At 46.6% G+C, this 20,838-nt stretch overlaps 1 protein-coding gene across 2 annotated transcripts in view; it reads left to right on the top strand.

Annotated features, from left to right (window-relative positions):
• The window catches only part of TBC1D8B (TBC1 domain family member 8B), a 31,147-nt gene extending 13,550 nt beyond the window's left edge, over positions 1 to 17,597 (top strand). Inside the window, exons 7-21 of one of the 2 annotated variants that reach the window (XM_032227701.1) lie at positions 315 to 482; positions 1,626 to 1,652; positions 2,966 to 3,116; positions 3,294 to 3,508; positions 3,603 to 3,720; positions 4,802 to 5,087; positions 5,845 to 5,974; positions 7,111 to 7,209; positions 7,989 to 8,057; positions 8,490 to 8,730; positions 10,395 to 10,460; positions 12,104 to 12,187; positions 12,662 to 12,718; positions 13,955 to 14,052; positions 14,908 to 17,597. In XM_032227701.1, coding sequence (XP_032083592.1) covers positions 315 to 482; positions 1,626 to 1,652; positions 2,966 to 3,116; positions 3,294 to 3,508; positions 3,603 to 3,720; positions 4,802 to 5,087; positions 5,845 to 5,974; positions 7,111 to 7,209; positions 7,989 to 8,057; positions 8,490 to 8,730; positions 10,395 to 10,460; positions 12,104 to 12,187; positions 12,662 to 12,718; positions 13,955 to 14,052; positions 14,908 to 15,282 — 2,184 coding nt within the window. In that variant the 3' untranslated portion in view covers positions 15,283 to 17,597. Of the gene's footprint in view, positions 1 to 314; positions 483 to 1,502; positions 1,653 to 2,965; positions 3,117 to 3,293; positions 3,509 to 3,602; positions 3,721 to 4,801; positions 5,088 to 5,844; positions 5,975 to 7,110; positions 7,210 to 7,988; positions 8,058 to 8,489; positions 8,731 to 10,394; positions 10,461 to 12,103; positions 12,188 to 12,661; positions 12,719 to 13,954; positions 14,053 to 14,907 lie in introns of both variants that reach the window. The other variant, XM_032227700.1, reaches the window with a different exon arrangement.
• Positions 17,598 to 20,838: the final 3,241 nt, after the last annotated feature.

The following is a 20,838-nucleotide window of genomic DNA, read 5'->3' as shown; positions in this document are numbered from 1 at the left end:
GAGGGAGAGGGAAGGGGAAGGAAGAGACGATGAAGGAGGAAGGAAAGGAGAAAGGAAAGGAAAGCAGAGGGGGGGAAGATGGAAGGGGAAGGAAGGAAGGAAGGAAGGAAGGAAAGGAGAAAGGAAAGGAAAGCAGAGGGGGGGAGATGGAAGGGGAAGGAAGGAAGGAAAGGCCAGTTTTCAAGGTTTCCTGACCACATCAGGGTCTCATCCTCCTTCAAAGGATGGAGGCGTTTGAGATGCACCCAGTTGACCTTGTAGGAGCTGGTAGGTTCTCCATCTGATGGGCCATCTTCCTCCCCCAACGCCCGCAGGTCACTTCCGTTGAGGTGGCTGACCATGCCAGCAGGGCCATCACCGTTGCCACCAAAGGATCCCGGGCTTTCCGCTTCTCGGAAGTGAGAGATTTTGAAGCTCTGGTGGTGAAACTGAGGACGAAATGCACTGCAGCACTCAGCCCCCATCGCAGCACCAGTGCAGGGGTAAGGGCCAAACCCCCCTCTTCCACGTTTGCAGAGCCTGGAAAAGGTGCTCTGTAGGGCAGAGATCTCTTTCCTGGGCCTGGAGGCCTGTGGAACTCTCTGCCAACAGATGTGAGGGCAGCCACCCACAGAGAGGGCTTCTCAAGGGCCCATTTGGGAGGGAAGAGCTCTAAATAAGGAAGGTGTTACTGCGCTTACCAAAAACCGGGCTGTGTTTGCCCAGCGCAGTTAAAGATGTGGGGGTTAGAGTAACTTTGGTGGCAGGATTCACACAACAGGTTCATCTTTGTTAGCTGACATTTCAGTTATGGGTTCTTCCTTTGTTTTTCCTGGCTCAGCTGGTCTCTTTCTTCTTTGGGTTCAGAATGTTGTGTGAATCCATTAAAACGGGTCAATTGGATGACCAAATAGCAAGAGCAGTGAGACTTATATACGGGGCTCCACGGGGATTTTACAGCCCTCTCCAAGCGGTTTACAGAGTCAGCCTATGGCCCGCAACAATCGGGGTCATTTTACTGGCCTTAGAAGGATGGAAGGCTGAGGCAATCTTGAGCTGGTGAGAATCGAACTCCCGGCTGTGGGTAGAGTTAGTGTGAAATGCTGCATTCTAACAACTGGGAAGGAGGGAGGGAGGGAGGGAAGGAAAGGTAGCCAAGGCACTTAGACCCCTCTAAGCGGTTTACAGAGTCAGACTTTTGCCCCCAACAACAATCCGGGTCCTCATTTGACCCACCTCGGAAGGACGGAAGGCTGAGTCAACCTTCAGCCGGTGAGAATTGAACTGCCGAACTGCAGCTAGCAGTCAGCTGAAGTGGCCTGCAGTACTACGCTCTAACCACTGCGCCCCCGTGGCTCCTATCGTGGCTTCTCTTAGAGGCTGACCGTAGTTTCTGAAGAAACGAGGGGAGGGGGAGGCCCTTCAGGAGACAAACGGGTGGTGGTCCCTGGGCTTCTGCGGAGTTTTAATCCTTCCTTCTTTGGGTTTCTTCGCTTTGGCTTCTCCCAACGCCTCTCTCCCAGGCCGGGGCCAGCCCAGAGACCCCCACCGCCTGGGAGGACTACGAGGGGCAGACGATGGCCAGCCACAAGGGCAGCAGCGCCACGGTGAGCACGGAGGCCCTGATGACCGTTTTCCACCCTCAGGATGCGGAGAACCTGGATCCCAAGATGGTAAGAAGAGATGCCGGTTACCTACCAGCACCCAGATCTCTCGTCCCGAAGAAGGGGCTTTTCTTCCCCCAAGAGGTTTTTCTTCGAAGAGGTTTCACCTCTTCCGCTCCTCTCACGAGCTCTGAAGAAGCCGAGGAAGCTCCTTGGATGAGAAGCGAAGCCTCCTCAAAGGGAAACCAGAAGGTCCAGTTGCAGAAAAAGCACCTTTGGGGCAACCGGGATCACTTGAGAATCTCCACCGAGGTCCAGAGCTGTAGCCATATCTCACTTTCTCTGTCTTTTGCTGAATTTTTACTTTTGAACTTTACGGAGCTTCTGCCCTCTTGGTGGTCCGAAGGGGTCTTCTTGGAAGAGGCTTCCCTACTTCCAGAAAGGTCCAGTTGGGTCTCCCACCAGGGTCCTTGAGGTGACTTTGGATTTCTCCCAGCATGAATCTGTCCCTCTGTTTAAATCTCTCCTGGGCGCCTGGATGCTCATCTCGACCCGGGTTCTGTTTGCTGCAGTTTGCGCTGCTTCATGAAGGCCCCTCGCAACCCCTGAGGACAAATACTATACAGATACTCCTTGACTTACAACAGTTCAGTTACTGACCAAAGTTAATAGTGGAACTGAAAAAAAGTGACACGGCCGTTTTTCACACTTACAACCCTTGTACCATCCCTAGGGTCACAGGTTCAAAAGACTTTCAGCAGCTGAGCCCTCTTTATGACGGTCACAATGTCCTGGGATCACATGATCCCCTTTTGCGACCCCCTGATTAAGCAAAGTCAGTGGGGAAGCCAGATTCACTTAACAGCCATGTGACTCACTTAACACCTGCAACAATCCACTTAATGGAATAAGGAATGGAATATGAAAAGGGATAAGGGACAGGAATAGGAATAGAATGGAAAGGAATAGAATAGAAAGGAATAGAATAATAACTTTATTGTCATTTGAATGTACATTAATCAGCATACGTTTAAAGTGACATTTAGTTGCATACACTTCTCAATACCTCTATCACTTAACAAATGTCTCACTTAGCATCAAAACTTTCAGGCTCGATTATGGCCATAACTCCGTGTTTAAATCTTGCCGGTAGCATTTTGTCTGTAGCTATCTAATGTTTTAATTCTGGGCTAGAGCCTCTTAATTTTGTATTCTTCTGCCTCTCCCTCTGACTCCCTCCCTCCCTCTCCCTCTCTCAACCTCCCCCCCCCCCCCGTCTTCCTCCTCATTGAATTTTAACCTTAACGTGACCCCGTTGATGGTCTTCCTGGTGTTTTGTGATTGTGTGCTGAAGAGGCTTCTTGGTCCCCTTGTTCCATTAGTTAAAGGAGAAAATGAAAGAGCAATCCTGGAACATCCTTTTCATAGAGTGCGGACGAGGCGTCAGTATGTTTCGGACAAAGAAATCGCGGGACCTGGTGGTCAGAGGAATTCCCGAAGTCTTAAGGGGAGAACTTTGGCTTCTGTTCTCAGGTAAGGCCCGTATTTGGAACAAGGAGGTCACAGCTCCCTTTATATTCTGGGAGTTGAAGTCCACAAGTTTTAAAAGTTTCTGACTTTGGAGACCCCTCCCCTCATCTATGCAAAGCTTCTTCGGTCGAGACGCAATTTCAACCGTCTTTTTCCTGTGCAACTTACACCCCTGGGCAGGTGCTGTCAATGACATGGCAAGCAATCCTGGCTATTACTCGGAGCTGGTGGAAAAATCCTTTGGGACGTTCACCCTGGAGACGGACGAAATCGAGCGGGATCTGCGCCGCTCGCTGCCCGAGCACCCGGCCTTCCAGAGCGACACGGGCATTTCAGCCCTCCGGAGGGTCCTCACGGCCTACGCCCACCGGAACCCCAAGATCGGCTATTGTCAGGTAGGCCGAGCCCCTGGTCTCCAACGTGGCAACAACAACAACAACAACAACAACAACAACAATAATAATAATAATAATCCATGTTTGTTTAAAGGCCATGAATATATTGACGTCGGTGCTGCTCCTTTATGCCAAAGAAGAGGAAGCATTTTGGCTCCTGGTGGCCGTCTGCGAACGGATGCTGCCCGATTATTTCAACCGCCGAATTATTGGTACCGTTTCCGTGGGATTTCACTGTGGGTTTCATGAGGGGTGGGAGCAGAGGCAGAATAGAAGAGAGCTGGAAGGGACCCCAATCGGCCCACAAATGGTCATTAAGTGAGGACCACCTATAAAGTGTTTTCCTTTCAGTGAAATTGAATTTGACACAAATGCTCTATAACGTCGTTTTGAGGGTGGAATTTGGTCGAATTTATGTTCAGGATGTGAGAGGTCTGTAGATATTTTCACAGCTGACTTTTTGACTCGTGCAATATACAGGTCCTCAACGGAAGTGTTGTGGACCGCCAGTGGCCAGTGGAGCTGGCAGCAGATTCGGACAGTGAGGAGGTTGTGGAGGAACCTGGGCCAGTCCTGGAGTCTGGGGAAGGCTCTGAGGAGGGCTCTGTGTCAGAGACAGAGAGGGGGCCAGGGCCGTATGCCAGTTATCAGCTGCCTTCAGAGTCAGACATCAGGGAGGCAGAAGAACAGCTGGAGCCTGTTCCCAGTGTGCCCATGTGCACAGCTGCCAGACCAAGGGAACAGCTAAAGAACAGGGGTCGACTTGGGAGTAAGGCCACAGTGGACGATGAATGGCCCCTCCCAGAGGAAATAAAAGGAGCGAAAGGGGAGTGGAGTTTGCAGGGGACAATTAATTTGCTTAATTGGTTCATGACTCTCCGAGACTCCTGGCCAAGTTTTGGAGATCTCGGCCTGGCAGCTCTCTAAGCAAGATAAGGTCTGTGACTGTAAATCTTCCCTTGAAAGACTTTGCTGGGTGTGAAGGAGCAGAATTCACAGTCAATTAATCAAAGGGGTTTTTGTTGGGACCAGGAGTCTGCTTTGTGCTCTTGGGAAGCCTCGGTCAGAACAGGAAGGCAGGTTGGTAGCAATTGTTTTTTCTACAGTTCCAATTATCCGTTGACGTCTGTTTGGCCGTTGTGTTTGGTTTCTGAGCCAGTTTTGGGCTTGATTGCGGCCGTAAGTCCCGGAGTATCTGCTGTCGGCCAACCTCTGATGTCTCCCTTTGCAAATCGTGGGTGCAGGAGTTCACCTTTGCTCCTTCTGCCAGGCTACACCGTCCGTCTCTTTCAGGCGCCTTGGTCGATCAGGCTGTGTTTGAGGACCTGATCCGCGAGTACTTACCTCAGCTGACGGAGCACATGACCGACATGACTTTCTTCTCCTCCGTCTCGCTCTCCTGGTTCCTCACCCTCTTTGTCAGCGTGCTGCCCATCGAGAGTGCCGTCAACGCAGTCGATTGCTTTTTCTACGACGGGATCAAGGCCACCTTGCAGCTGGGCCTGGCCGTGCTGGACTACAACCTGGAGAAGCTGGTGGCCTGTAAGGACGATGCGGAAGCCGTCACTGTGCTCAGCAGGTGCGCTTGGGGGCCGATTGTGGGTCTGCGGGGTGCTGTGTCTCGGGCTAAGGGTTGGGCTCCCTCTCGTGCTGTGGTTGTGGGCCTGTTTGTCTGCTTGCTCTCCATTTTCATTATTTTTGGAAGTAAGGCAGGGAACATATCCCACTCACCTCCCTCCCCCTCTTTTCCCTACAAGAACAACGACCCTGTGAGGTGGGAGAGTCACCCTGTCATCTTTCATGCAGAAAGCAGGACTAGGTCACCATCGCCTGGTGATTGGCCCAAAGTCACCCAGCTGGGTTTCATGCCTGAGGCAGGACTAGAACTCCCTGTACCCTGGTGATTGGTTCAAAGTCACTCAGTGAGTTTTCATGCTTAAGGCGGGACTAGAACTCCCAGTCTCCTAGTGATTGGCCCGGAGTCACCCAGCTGGCTTTCATGCTTAAGGAGGGACTAGAACTCCCTGTACCCTGGTGATTGGTTCAAAGTCACTCAGTGTGTTTTCATGCTTAAGGTGGGACTAGAACTTCCAGTCTCCTAGTGATTGGCCTGGAGTCACCCAGCCGGGTTTCATGCCTGGGGCAGGACTAGAACTCTCTGTACCCTGGTGATTGGCTCAAAGTCACTCAGTGAGTTTTCATGCTTAAGGCGGGACTAGAACTCACCATCTCCCGTTTTTTTAGCCTAGTCCAAACCGGCTCATAATATGTCTGTGCGCGGAGAAGTTAACGCATGCCAGGGAAGACATTCATGCGCTCCTTTTCCTCAAATCCAGATTTTTTGAGAGCGTGACCAACAAGGACAGTCCGCTGCCTCCAGCCGTCCAGCAGGCCTCTGGGATGAACGAGGGCAAAACTCCTCACCCCAGAGTGGACATCACGGACCTCATTCGAGAGTCCAACGAGGTTTGTTCAACCCTTTCTTCCCCTCTACCTTTACCTTAGGAGAGGAACCGATACTTGGCCAGATTGCAGCCTTGAGGGCCTCTTGGAGGCCTTCCTTCAAAAGGAAAAGGAATTAGACAAAGGAATATAATTCCCCGAGTTAATCAGGTGGGGTGGAGAAACTCTTGTCGTTGTGACCATCTGCATTTTGCTTCAAAGGGTTATTGAAGCCAAGAGCGGCAGGCCTGAGGCCACTTCTTGTTGTTTGTTGATGTTTAATAAATTTATAGGCCAATCCCGAAGGACTCCGGGCGGCTTACAACAATACATTTAAAAATAGAAGTTAAAAACACAAAAACATAGATTAAAAAGACCCCAGCATACACCCAGTCTGATCGGGGCTGGAACTCAATCGTGAGTTCAACAGCCCGGGGCCTGCCGGAATAGCCAGGTCTTAAGAGCCTTTCGGAAGGCCATGAAAGTGGGTAGGGGTCCGGATCTCTGGGGGCAGTTTATTCCAGAGGGTCGGAGCGGCTACAGAGAAGGCCCTCCCCTGGGTGGTTGCCAGCCGACATTGTCTGGCTGACGGCACCCGGAGAAGGCCCACCCTGTGCGATCTTATCGGTTGAACGATTGTACGTGTGTCCATGGATGTCTTTGTGTTTCAGATGTGGACCTCGCATCTGGATGTGGTGGTCTGTTTTTTCAACTGGACTTTCTCGGTTCCTCTTTGAAGATGTTTCGCTTCTCACCCAAGAAGCTTCTTCAGCTGTGAGAAAAGCTGAAGAAGCTTCTGAGAGAAGCTGAGGAATCTTCTTGGATGAGAAGCGAAACCTCTTCAGAGAAAAACCAAGAAAGTCCAGTTGCCTCTTGAAACAAAAGGACCTTTGGGACCACCAGGACCTGGATGGGAGAGGATCTCTATAGATATGTTGTGGTCTACAATTTTAGAAGGGGTGGCCTCCTTTTTGTGAATGTCCGGAGGTTCACAAGATTTGGAGTGGTGGTGATGATGATGAAGATGGAGGAGGGGGGGGAGGAGGATGGGAATAGTAATTTTGGAAACCTCCAACACTGAAGGAGTTGGCTGCCTTGTGGTGCAGGCGTTGTGTATTCAGCCTTGATAAGCAGTAAAATAGCCTCTTGGTCTTCTCCAGAAATACGGTGAAATCCGATTTGAGGAAGTAGAAAGCATGCGACGTCGCAACAGACTGTATGTCATCCAAACCTTGGAAATCACAACTAAGCAGAATGTGGTGAGTAGGAGCTATGTTGTGTCTTTATCAGGGCTCTGAGGGTCCTTGATTTTGTCTTGGTGTTGAGCATAATTTAGCATTAAGCATCGATTGCTTCCTGTTGTTAATTATCTGTGTCTGTCCATCTGTCCATCATGTCTGTCTGTCTGTCTGTCTGTCTGTCTATCTATCTATCTATCTATCTATCTATCTATCTATCTATCTATCTATCTATCTATCCATCCATCCATCTATCTACCCCCCATCTCTTTCCTCAGATAGAGAGGATATCCATCCATCCATTCATCCATTCATCCAACCATCTATCTGTCATCTATCTATATATATTATCTATCATCTATCTATCCATCTATCCATCTATCCATCTATCCATCTATCTCTATCTATTGGCATAATTTCATACTTAACTAGAATAGCAATAGCAATAGCAATAGCAGTAGACTTATATACCGCTTCATAGGGCTTTCAGCCCTCTCTTAGCGGTTTACAGAGAGTCAGCATATTGCCCCCAACAATCTGGGTCCTCATTTTACCCACCTTGGAAGGATGGAAGGCTGAGTCAACCCTGAGCCGGTGAGATTTGAACCGCTGAACTGCTGATCTAGCAGTAGCCTGCAGTGCTGCATTTAACCACTGCGCCACCTCGGCTTCCAGGCTCCCAGAAGGCTTCCATTAACTAGAAGATTCACTATTTTGATTAATCAGCTGAAATGTACAGTTATTCCAATCCCTGAAACACGCAATATTAATTTGACTGCTTTGCTGTCGTCTCTTCTCAGCTCCGGGTCGTCTCCCAAGATGTGAGCCTCAACCCTAGAAACCTGGAAGAGCTGTATGAATTGTTCAAGGTACCCTTGGCCTCTGCAAAAGATTTTCCCTGTCCATTAGACAGTTGTGGCCTCTGACAGAGCCATGGTCAAGCCAGTTGATCTTGGAAGGAAGTTCTTCCATTGAATCGTTCAGCTGCTATGGCAAGAAAGCCGAGGGCCTTCAGACTAAGATGAGGAGGCCACGTTCCACATCCACCATCAGCCACGGACATTCAGTGGATGACTTGGCCAATCTTTCTGCTTCACACCCCCAAATCTCTCACAGCAGCTGCTGTGATGAAGATGAAAGAGATCTTCAGATTGCATAATATTTCTAGACGGAGGTTAAGGTTATGAGCTTTAATAGCCAACGACTTTCAACTTTAGCACTGGATAATTCTGTGGAAAAACTACTTGATGTTCCCTGTGTGATTTGATGACCTTTTGCTATCATTTATTGTTTCTGGCCAGAAAGAACATTTTCTCTCCTGTTACTGGAAACCGAATAGTCCCGCTCTAAAGCACCACGATGCCAGCCTGCCCTACCTGGACCAATATCGGATCGACTGCCAGCAATTCCGAACCTTGTACCACCTCTTGAGTCCCTGGGCACACTGTGCCAACCGAGATTCCTTGGCCCTGTGGACCTTCCGGCTGCTGGATGAGAATGTGGACGGCCTGATCAACTTCAAAGAATTCTCATCTGTTTGGGGTATGGTCCTCAATAACATCCCAAGCTAAGATATCCGAAGATTTGGCATTGGATAAGGTTCCCTCCCTAGGTGGGATCTGACTGGTTTAAATCAACCCACTGACTCTGGAGCCAGTTTTCAATTATTCCCCGATAATTGAATTCCCAGCATATAAGAAAGATGTTTAGACTCTTAAAAAAAAAGTGCAGAAAAATGATTAGGAGGCTGGAAGCTGAAACATACATTGAACAGTTGCAAGAACTGGGCATGGCTAGTCTAGTGAAGAGGGACGTGGTGCGTCAGTGGCTAAGACAATGAGCTTGTCGATCAGAAAGGTCGGCAGTTCGGTGGTTCGAATCCTTAACGCCATGTAGCGGAATGAGCTCCCGTTACGTGTCCCAGCTTCTGCCAACCTAGCAGTGTGAAAGGACATAAAAAATGCAAGTAGAAAAATAGGGACCACCTTTGGTGGGAAGGGAACAGCCTTCCGTGTGCCTTTGGCGTTGAGTCATGCCGGCCACATGACCACGGAGACGTCTTCAGACAGCGCTGGCTCTTCGGCTTTGAAACAGAGATGAGCTGCGCCCCCTAGAGTCAGGAACGACTACCACACATGTGCGAGGGGAACCTTTACCTATTCCTAGTCTAGCAAAGAGAAGGGCGAGCGGGTGGGACGATAGCAGTCTTCTAATACCTAAGGGGCTTCCACAAATAAGGGATCAACCTTATTCTCCAAAGCACCTGAAGGCGGGACAAGAAGCAGTGGAGGGGAAATGTCTATGGAGATTTTTTTTTTTGGAGAAAATGTTTTATTGTTTTAGTTAAACAAAAAAACAAAACAAAACCATCTTTCGTTACATCTTGTTGAAAGCGTATCGATTGGTTACGAATATATTCCGTGTGTTTCTTCCACAGTCCTTACATACGCTTCATTCAAATCAGGTTGTACATTTTAAGTCAAGAAAGAAAAGTTATGTATTTTACTATCCCTGTACCTTAATTCTCATTTGGTTACCATTGTTTAAACATGTTTTTATCTAGAATCATTGATTTTGGAAGACACAACCACCTACTGGCATTCATTTGCAATTTCAATAGATCTCCAATAACATTGCACCTTTATAACATATTCTAACATTGATCTATGGAGATTCTTAACCATCCAGGTCCTGGTTGTCCCAAAAGTACTTTTCCAAGGGGCAAGTGGTCTTTCTGGTCTTTCTTTGAAGATGTTTCTCTTCTCATCCAAGGAGCTTCTTCAGCTCTGACTTGATCTCCACCATCCAATCAGAGCTGAAGAAGAGAAGCGAAACATCTTCAAAGAGAAACCAGGAGGTGCCTCTTAAGTAAAACCACCTTTAGGACAATGGACAATGGATGGAAACTAATCAAGGACAGAAGCAACCTGGAATGAAGGAGAAACTTCCTCACCATGAGACCAAGCAACCAGTGGAAGGGCTTCCCTTCAGAAGTTGTAGGTGCTCCAACACTGGACTTTTTAAAGAAGAGAAACGGGAGAAGATCTCCTGCTTGAACGGGGGCTGGACTGGACCTCCAAGGTCCCTTCCGACTCTGTCGTGATCTTTCTGTTCTGTACATTTGATCATCTCCATTGTGTGTGAGATGAATCTTCCTGAATGAACTCTTTGTTTTCAATAATTTCCCTTTCCTTTCTTTTTATCAGATGTCCTGTATCATGGGAGCTTCACCCATAAGCTGACAATGCTTTTCAAATTGCACATTCCGCCAGGTGAGTGATGTGGAGGCGCCATGTTTAGTCCTTGCTTCCATGTTCAAAATCATCCATGTCAACTGGAACCATGGGGGGGATCCAAGCTCAAGTCCGTCCCCAGCAGGAAACCCATTAACCTAGGACAGGGGTCGGCAACCTGCGGCTCTGGAGCCACATGTGGCTCTTTCATCCCTCTGCTGCAGCTCCCTGTCCCCAGCCAGCTCCACAATTGATAGGGCTTTCGGTTAGGACAGGTAGGGGAAAATGGACGCAGCGCTAGGAGGAGACTCTATGGTGGGGGAACCGGACTCTTCCGGTCGGCTCCAGAATTGAATGGGGAGCTTCCGATTAGGACCTTTGTGGCTCTTTGAGTGTTTAAGGTTGTTGACCTGAGACATTCATCCTGCTGTCTAAAATTTGTTTCCTTTTAAAGTAGGAAAAATAAGCAGTGGCTGAGAGAGGAACCACAAGACACAATGCACAATGCAAATGTCACCTGCTTTTGTGAAGACTAAAGCTAACTTTTAATCCTTGTGACTTCCTTTTTTTAATTACGTTGTAGGTTCTAATAAATAATATTGTTTTAATACAGTGGTATTTATGCAGTACTGACTGAAGATGATTGACACCCTGCTGTTTATTTAAACTGAATATATGTATCACTTAGACCTCAATGGTCTATTGGGGGTAAAAAAAAAAAGAGAGATACTATATCAATATTTTTGGGTGTCAGCCTTCTTGACCATGAAGTTATTTACATCGTTTTCATCCATAATTGACTATAACATTAGGGGGTGGGGGGGGATCTGCTGTAGATTGTGTCAAAAGTATTTGTTATCCAATAAAAGTTTCACTCTTGAGCCAATTGCTCAGGGTTAAGATCTCTCCTGTAATAGTATTTAATTTTTTTGTACACGTGGTAAGGAAAAAAGGAGAGAAGGAAAGCAAATTTTACAAACATTAAAATAGTAGACAGAAAAGAAAAAAAGAGAAAGAAGAAAGCATCGTTGTGTTTTTAACCTCCCCTTTTCTAGGCATCTGCTAATTTATAATGCCAGATTTAGCTAAAGTTTCAAAAAGTTAAGGTATACGTTTTTGGAACCCTTTAGAAAGCCAAATGCCTGTGGAGATTCTCCGTCCTCCTGGTCACAGTTGTCCCAAAGGGGCTTTTTCGAGAAGCAACTGGACTTTCTGGTTTTTCTTTGAAGAGGTTTCGCTTCCTGTCCAAAAAGTTTCTTCTGCTCTGACTGGACGGTGGGGAAGGGAAGGATTGATACCCCTTTCATCTTCTCCATCCTTCCCTTCCCCACCGTCCAGTTAGAGCCGAAGAAGCTCCTTGGATGAGAAGCAGAAGGCCTTCAAAGAAAAACCAGGAAGCCCAGTTGCCCCTTGAACAAAGCCCCTTTGGGAGACCCTGCACCATTCCTGCAAAAGTTTGTCCGATCGCTTCTCGAAAGAGAAGGAGCTGAAGAAGCTCCTTGGATGAGAAGCAGAAGGCCTTCAAAGAAAAACATGAAACTCCAGTTGCCTCCTGGAAAAGCATCTTCAGGGACCCTTTAGAAAGTCATACGGTGCCTATACCTTCCCTGCTGTGTGGTGTATTGTTATATCACGTGTTGCGATTTTTAACTTGTCTCTGGCTTCTTTTTCTCTCTTGGCAGCTTTTACCGAAGTGGAATCTCTCAGCCCTTTGAAAGGGACTCAACTCTCTAAAGAAGAACTGATCCATTTCAGTCAACTAAGCGGTAAGAGTCCAGGAATCTGTTCTGGCCGAGGCTTCCCAAAAGCACAAAACCCACTCCTCTTCCCGATAAAACCCCTTTTATGTAGCCCAAAGGGAATTCCTCTCCAGCAAAAGTCCCGGCCAACAGTCTTTCGAGAGATTTCACAGCTACAGCCCTTCATCAGGCTTGGAGTAATAAGTCAGTTTCAGTTTCAGTTTCAGTTTATTTGGATTTATAGGCCGCCCTTTTCCCTGAGGGGACTCAGGGCGGCTTACAATCATTGGGGGGGGGGGGGTGAAATTCAAAACAAACAATATGTGCACAAAATAAATAAGGTAATAAAAAACACAACTTGCATTCAACATTCACACTCGGGTGGGGCAAATCGGGTGGGGCAAATAAGTCAAGGACCGCTTGTAAATTTACATGGATGGATAAGGTATTTAGAATCAAGGATTGGTCAGTAGTACCGTTTCCCCCTCTTCTTTATCTTAGTCTCCTCTCCTGAAGACAAAGACAACGCGGATGGCTTGAAGACAAGTCCTGAGAAAGGTAGGTGACCTGGCCATAGCCAGAGATTTGAGATGTACCATTGAAAGCTGTCCATCATGAAAGTATCGGATGGTGTGAATGTTGTGGCCTGTCAGCCACAGACAAATCAGAGGAGGAGGAGGCAGTGTGGGAGTCCAGGGTCAGCATCAAGGCAGCCAGAGAGCTTCGAGGGGGAAGAGGGAGTGGAGCTGGCAGAGAGAGATGGGGCGGAGCCTGGGAGCCCTCAGAGGGAGAGTCAAGAGCCCCCAGGTCTGGAGGTGGCTGATGAGGAAGAGGAGGAACAGTCGGGTCCAGTGCCTGACTCGTGGATGTGCAGAAGGCAGAGAGGAGAGGAGAGCAGTGGAAATCTATGGGCCGGTCCTTGGGACGGAAGAGCCACTGCTGCTAGCGAAGACCCACCCTAGCTCTGGGGACCAAAGGCAGAGGGTGGAGATGAGTAGATGTGGGAGAGAACTACTCAGCCCCCTGCCAGAAGGACTTGTTATCCTGTGGTGAGAGAGAAACCTTTTTTGCCGGGGCTGCTGGGGCTCCTAATGAAGGAATCATTGGTTTAACTACAGAGGGCTTGTTGTGTTTGGGAGCCGGATCAGGACAGTGAACTGTGAGTCATCCTTGAACTCTGAATCCACCTTTGGCCTCTGGGGCTGAGAGAGATTTCCCCACAGTTTTTAAGAAACTTTTTGGGATCAGAGTTGAGGATGATCCTGGCTTACTTTGCCTGTGTCCATTCCCCCCCCCGCCCCCTTATGTGCTACCGTTGACAGTCTTTTGGAAACTCTACTGGAAGAAGGAAAGAGGGCGAAGCCAAATAGGGCTTCACAAGGAATCGTGGCTTAAGGTCACACAGCCTGGTAACTAAGAGCATGAGAGTTGCAGGGGGCAGGATGGCAGAAACATTAAAACATTTAGTGATTTTGCAGATTCGTATCTAGAAGCAAATGTGCAAATTCATATCTCCAACACAGGAAGATTTTAAGAAGAGGTTGGATAAGCCTTGGTCTGAAACATTGTAGGGTTTCCTGCCTCGGCAGGGGGTTGGACTAGAAGACCTCCCAGGCCCCTTCCATCTCTGTTATTCTATTCTAAGCCTGGCTGAAAGCCTGTGGATTGAGAGGTGATGAAGCTTCAGCTGGAAACTGCCCATGTTCCAGAATGACCTAGAAGAGACTCTGGAGGAAAGAGGACGGCTGCCCCATCCTGGTCCTCTGAATCTGTCGTGGTCTTCTTCCCAAACAGGGAAAGGGACAGTGGACGTCCAGGCTTACCTGAAGCAGTGGCAAGACGAGATCCTTAAAAAGGAAGAAAGCATTAAGGATCTGCCCCGGATGGACCAGGTGGGAGCTTTTCTAGAGACAAGTATTTTCTTCTAGTGGGCTATTTATTCCCCCCCCCCCCCAATACAGGGAGGGTGGAGCAAATATTGATAGAATATTTGTAACTCAGGTTTGAACTGTGGGGTCCTTGGTGCTCTCTGGGCCTGGTGGTTTTCTTGCAGACGTTTCACGACCCAACTAGGTAACACCACCAGTGCTGGGGGGGGGGGGAGGAGGAATGGGGTTGTGGAGTGCTTGGCGGTTTTCTTGTAGACCCAACTAGGTAACACTACCAGTGCTAGAAGAGGGGGGAAGGACTGTGGGGTCATTGGTGCTCTGTAAGCTTGGTGGGGTTATTTTTTGCAAACGTTTCATTACCCTACTAGGTAGCATCATCAGGGCTAGAAGGGGGAGAAGGATGATTGTAGGATCCTTGGTACTCTTTTGAGCGTGGTGGTTTTCTTGCAGACATTTCATGACCCAGCTAGATAACATCTTCAGGTTTACAGTGATAATGATGATGCTACCTAGTTTGATAATGAAACATTTGCAAGAAAACATGACATGTAATGAAACATCTGCAAGAACACCACCAAACTCCGGGAGTTACACCAAGAACCCCATACGATAAATGCTGCTAAAGGACGCCTCTCCTCACCTGGAGATCTTCAGGCACGGAGACCTCCAACCCCTGCCAGACGATCCGTGAAATTTGGAGATCATGGAGATGGTTATTCGATGCATCTTCAGGACCCTTGAGGAGGAAATGTAGCCGAGGCACCATTTTTATAAACAGCTGCATGCCAGCAGCTGCCTCTGTTTACCCACCTGCCCCTCTTGGTCTGAAAACCCTCCTCCTCCTCTCTCCCTCCCCAGTCCCAGTTCATCCACTTCTCCAAGACCTTGTACAACCTCTTCCACGGGGATCCCGAAGAAGAGCTGCTCTTCCGCGCGATCGCTACCGTTACGGGCCTCTTGCTGAGGATGGAAGAGGTGGGCCGGAAGCTCCAGAGCCCCACTTCCCCCACCCGGAGAGGGACATCCCCCACGGGGGGTCCTGCACTGGCCTCCTCCCAGAGGGACGACCCAGGAGCCCCGCTCAGTGAAGGCTGGTCGTTCGCCTTTGAGCAGATCCTGGCCTCCTTGCTGAACGAACCGGCCTTGGTGAGGTTTTTCGAGAAACCGGTCGATGCCAGAGCCAAGTTAGAAAGCGCGAAAGCCTCTCAGTTGAAAGCAAGACCTGCCCTGTGATCCCCCCCAGAGTCCCTTCTCTCTGTCTGAAACAACCCCAGGCAAGGAGGCCGCGTCGAGCCTGAAGTTCACGCTGAGGATTTAGTCCGAGTCCCATAATGGCCGGGCGGAGTACATGGCTTCATGTCTAAATTTTTGTTGGGGGGGTCAAGTTGTTTGAAGCACAACCGCACCTAATCTTTGCATTTTAACACACCAGATTTTTTTTATAAGGTGCAGCCACCAACACAGGGCAACTTGGAAGGGGGGAGGGGGGACCCCTAAATTGTCTCCTTGACGGTACAAGATTTCCAAGTCCTCCCTTTACGGGCCCCAGTTTTGCTGCATCCTCTTAACGGCGCCAATTTATTGCAAAGAGTTTCGTAAACTTGGAACAAGGCAGTGGTGGGTTCCTAACAGTTCCGACCAGTTCAACCAAACCGGTAAGTGGTATGGCGGTCTGAGTCGCTGGAACCGGCAGCGACCCAGGACTGCCATGCCCCTGAACCGGTTCCCCGGTCTCTTCTGCCATCACTGCCAGGTTTCTGCACATGAGCAGAAGAGTTTTCAGTCAACTGCGCACCACAGCAATGCATGGCACGCGCAAACGAAGCGAACCAGTAGTAAACCGGCTAGGAACCCTCCACTGGAACACAGGTCTGCTTAACGCACGGAAGGCAGCGGATATCTCACCAGTTTAGCATCCTGGTTTAAGGAAGCTGTTGCTGTCAACGGGGAAGGGCCCACTATTTTTTTAAAAATATCTATTTCTTCAAACCCTGGTTCTCCAAAGGCCGTGCTTGCCTCCCCCTGACGCCTTTTCGGCTGACAGTGTTAAATGTTTGCAGCTGTGCAAAAACTCTGGACAGGCCCAGGACAACTCGCCACAGCCAAGAGTTACATGAATGTCCAAGAAAGGGTGGAACCCAATCCTTAAAGAAAGGATGCAAAAGGAGGGACGGAACGGCCAAAAAGTTTAAATATATTTTTTTTTTAAATTTATTTTGAATAATTAAATTGATTTGTTTAAATTGTCCTGCGGAGAGTTGGCCATGACGAATTAGCCTCAGCAAGTGGGCCGGGGCAAATTGTCCCATCCTTCTTCTGGACAGTTCTTCTACTCAACATCCCAAAACCAGGGTGATTTTTTTGGTCCAATTTTTACAAGCAGGAGAAGTTGCGTCACTGTGCAATCTTCCTCAGAAGTGTGAGTTGAGTAGAGGATTTTCCCCTTTGAAAAACTATCTCGCCAAGTCAACAATTCCAAAATTTCAGCTGCTTTAATTCTATATCCACAACACTGAAATGACTTGGAGTGGGGGGGAATAGCTATGTGACCCTGCAGAAATTCCTTTATTTATTTATTTTTCCTCTTTTTGGGTGGAAAACCATTTTTTCCACGGGGTCCAAAATCACCATTTACCATTTAGTAAAAAAAAAAAAAAGGTACTAGTAAGAAAGTTGGATGCTATCCCCAGCAAAGCCCTTGTCTTGGTATTGCCCAGAGAAGTTCTCTGCAAAGGTTTGGGGTTAATGCTTAAGCCAGGATCTAGTACTTAAATCCTAGAGACCGAGTTATGGGTCAGGACGAAGGGACTTGAAGCTGTAGGCTGCAGAATCAAAGAATGAAATCCTTTCAGCCTCAGGTTAAAAAATAACACATGGATTACGAGCCTGTAGCTAACTCATCGCTATTGGAAAAATAGAACGGTGAAGCTGTATTCAGTCGGAGTAAAAATCAATTAGAATTTATCCTACAAAGACTTTCCAAGAATCTAATCCTCAAAGACTTTTTCAAGTCCTTCAAGGATGAGCATTTTTTTTAAAAACAACAACAAAAACCTCGATTGCCTTTAAAACTCTCTTCAATTTACCTTAATCCAAGCAGCGCTTTAGTAAATGACACTCATCTTTGCAATCTTTAAATTGAAAAGTGCTGCTGTTTTTTAAATTCCACCACAGTTGGGAATGGCGGCAGGAGGCCTTTTGCCAACCGCAGACGGGTGTATATTTTTATTTTTCAAAATCCAGTTGTTTTCTAATATGCCAAAAAAAAGAGGGGGGGGGGACCATGAGCCCAGTTTTCTCCCAATTTAATCTGCTCCTAATTCTAACATAATTGAGAAATGGGTACCAGGGATGTAAAACCCCCAGTTTTAAAGAAAGCTTCTAGACCTGGCTGTGTAGTACACAAATTCTTCAGTTTGAAAGTATTTTTATAACACCTGGAGTTGGTACCACCGGCAGAAATTCAGAAAAGTTTGATTTATGCCAACTTCCTTTTTTTTTTCTTTTTGCTTTCTTTGCTACTCATGGCTGCTAAATGATCAATAAAACTGAAAGATAAAAGGTTTATAAAGGGAAAAATATACCTAGATAGACATTGTGTCTTTTTCAACAGAAGTGCTGTATAAAATGCAATTGTGGATGGCATTTTTTATAGTATGTTTTCCAAGAGACCACTACAAATACTTGCGGTAAACAAGTACATATATATAAATATAAATATATATATATTAAAGTTTAGGATTGAATTGTCTTATAAACAGATTGCACATAAATATATTATTATCCTTAAAGGGGGAAATCATAAAAAAATATTACGGTACGGAACTAGTTTACTAGTTGTCTCCGATATAATGAATGTTTATGAGGGGGCAAAAAAATGCACTGTTGAATCATTTTAACCTGGTAGCGTGTTTCCCCCCCAAAATAAGACAGGGTCTTATTTTCTTTTGACCCCCGCAATCAGCGCTTGGCCTTATTTTCGGGGAGGTCTTATTATTTTTGAGGTGCAGGAGGAGGAGGCGAGCGTGGTCACCTCATGGCTGCTGTTGTGTTGCAACATTTGCGGGAGGATTTATTTTCAGGGGAGGGCTTATTTTAGCACGAGCTCAAAAGCCCAATTGGGCTTATTATCCAGGGAGGTCTTATTTTCGGGGAAACGGGGTAGTTAGAAGAATTAATCAGTGGAACAGAAGTTGCCTTCAGAGGTTGTGAATGCTCCAACACTGGAAGCTTTTCAGAAGATGTTGGATAACCATTTATCTGAAATTCTCCAGGGTTTCCTGCCTAAGCAGGGGGTTGGAGTAGAAGACCTCCAAGGTCCCTTCCAACTCAGTGATTCTAATTTTAAGCTACTTTTAAGAATCAGCACTTTAGTTTCTGCTTTGGAGTGAAATAGGACCCACAAAATACCTCCTTCCTTTCCATGACTGGATGCTGAACATAGTCTAGGAACCATCTGCCACCACACAACGTTTCTGAAAAGTAGTTTTATTTTTCTTCCAAAATAATATGTACAAATCTGCTGAAGGATCTAAGGGCACGATTTAACAAGGATTTGAGAGGATTCAAGTCGGTCCTGGTTTCTCCCTCCCCCGTCCCCCCCCCCCAAAACCTCAATGAGAGATTCTCTTGCCACTTTACTTTTACAAAATACTTTATGAATAGGAACGTTTTTTTAAAGTTATCTATATTTGACACCATACAAAATAAATTCAATATTCGATTTTAAACCTTTGCTTTTTTTCTTTTCCCCTTTTGTGCTTTCTTTCTCTTTCTTTCTCTCTTTCTTTCCTTCCTTCCTTCCTTCCTTCCTTCCTTCCTTCCTTCCTTCCTTCCTTCCTTCTTTCTTTCTTTCTTTCTTTCTTTCTTTCTTTCTTTCTTTCTTTCTTTCTTGCCAGTATATAAAGTTAGACTCTGCCTCTATCAACCCACCAGCTTTTTCATTTGTAAATATTTACAGAAAGTGCCAAGCTGGGGGGTGGGGTGGGGTGGACGGTTTTTGTGCTTCTACAACCAACTAAAGATTCATCTCACTTTGAGTCCTGCTAAGACTTCCAACTTCCACAACACACCTACAGGTGCTCCTTGACTTAGTGACTGTTCAAAGTTACAATTGCACAGTTATGACCATTTCTCATGCTTATGACCATTGCAGCATCCCCCACAGTCACCTGATTTACATTCACATGCTTGACAGCTGACTCACATTTACGACAGCTGCAGCGACCCGGGGTCACATGATCCGCTTTTGCGACCTTCTTGACAAGAAAAGTCAACGGGGAAAACCAGATTCACTTAACAACCGTGTGACTCAATTGCAGTGTTTCGCTTAACAAATGTGGAAAGAAAAGTGGTAAAATGGGGCAAAACTCACTTAACAAATTTCTCACTTAGCAACATAAATTCTGGGGGCCATTGTGGTCGCAGGTCAAGGATTCTCTGTATAGGCGGGAAGGTCGAGAATAGTCCCGGGGCTGAGCAAACATTCTTGGCCTGCTCTCTACCCTTCCCAATCCTAGAGATTTAAGGGATGATTTATCATTTTGAGCCGTCTTCCTCAACACCCCCAGCAGAATTGGCCCCCCTGAAGGCAACCCGTTGAGGGGCTTCGTGGCTCTTGCCTTGGATCAGGGCTTCCCAAACTACTACTTTCACTCTCCAAAAGGGCTTTTCAGAAACTCTTCCATCTACCCGATGAGTCCCTTCCTTCAGCACTGTCGTAACTTCGAACAGCCGCTGAACGAACAGTCGGAATTTGAGGTCTACCAGTATTAAAAAAAACAAGATCACGGATTGACCTTAAATGTCCTTTCAACAAAATTACCATCGGCCGTTTGATCAATTTTCAGCTTAACCAGAAATACTTTAGATTTTCAAATATAGTTCAGAAGACGGGGCAGACTTTTAATTCCATTTAAATGTCCCTTTTGAGATGAGTAGTGGGTTCGTGGCTCGTTACCCAAAGGTAAACAATGTTTAACCCAGTTTTGCAAAGCAATGCATTAGATGCCAGATTTGCACCTATGCTGATTGGGGAATTCTGGGAATTGAAGTCTTCAGACGGCCAAAGTTGAGGAACGCCGCTCCATAGATAACTGGATTTAGGAAGAATCCGTTGTTACCCCTTTGTTTAAATATCCAGGGAAACTGACCGGTACATGCCTGTCCATCCAAACCATGTTCAGCAGTAAAGAAACTACAATCCTAAGAAAATGCAGATTCTTGTAAAACAGTGATTCATCCGCCTGAGAATTTTACACACACAGACACAGACACACACACACAGCTATACCTGAATAAAAGTAGTTTGCTTTTTTTTCTTTCAAATGTATGACCCTGAAGTATTATTAGAGAAATGCCTTCTAACACTGAACTTGTGAAAACAACTTTGCACTAACAGCAGCAGGTAAAAAGATTCACATCCCCCCAAAAGGAGGAATAAGCTGGAAAGGCTAAAGGGGGAAAAAATGTGCAGGCTGAACAAAGTTACATGTCTTTTTTGATTATTTTTTTTAAATGCCCCTTGCAAATTACAAGTCATTCCTTTTGCAAAAAGAGACAATAAAAGGATTCTTTGATGTTTTCTCACCATGGAGAAATTAAAAAAAAGTTTTTTAAAAAAGTTCATAAATATATAAACGTGGTTTTTTAAAAAAAAAAAATTAACCATTTAGAAAAATACATTTTATTGCTAACCCTACTGACTCATGACACTTCTTGGATCAACGATTCCACTTTGCCAAACCCTTAAAAGCAAAACCATAAAGTTTGCTTTTCTTTCTCCGGATC

The sequence above is a fragment of the Thamnophis elegans genome, chromosome 12 (genome assembly GCF_009769535.1).
Source record: "Thamnophis elegans isolate rThaEle1 chromosome 12, rThaEle1.pri, whole genome shotgun sequence".
Lineage (NCBI taxonomy): Eukaryota > Metazoa > Chordata > Lepidosauria > Squamata > Colubridae > Thamnophis > Thamnophis elegans.
The sequence above is the reverse complement of the archived record's forward strand: the minus strand, read 5'-3'. Positions and strand labels throughout refer to the sequence as shown.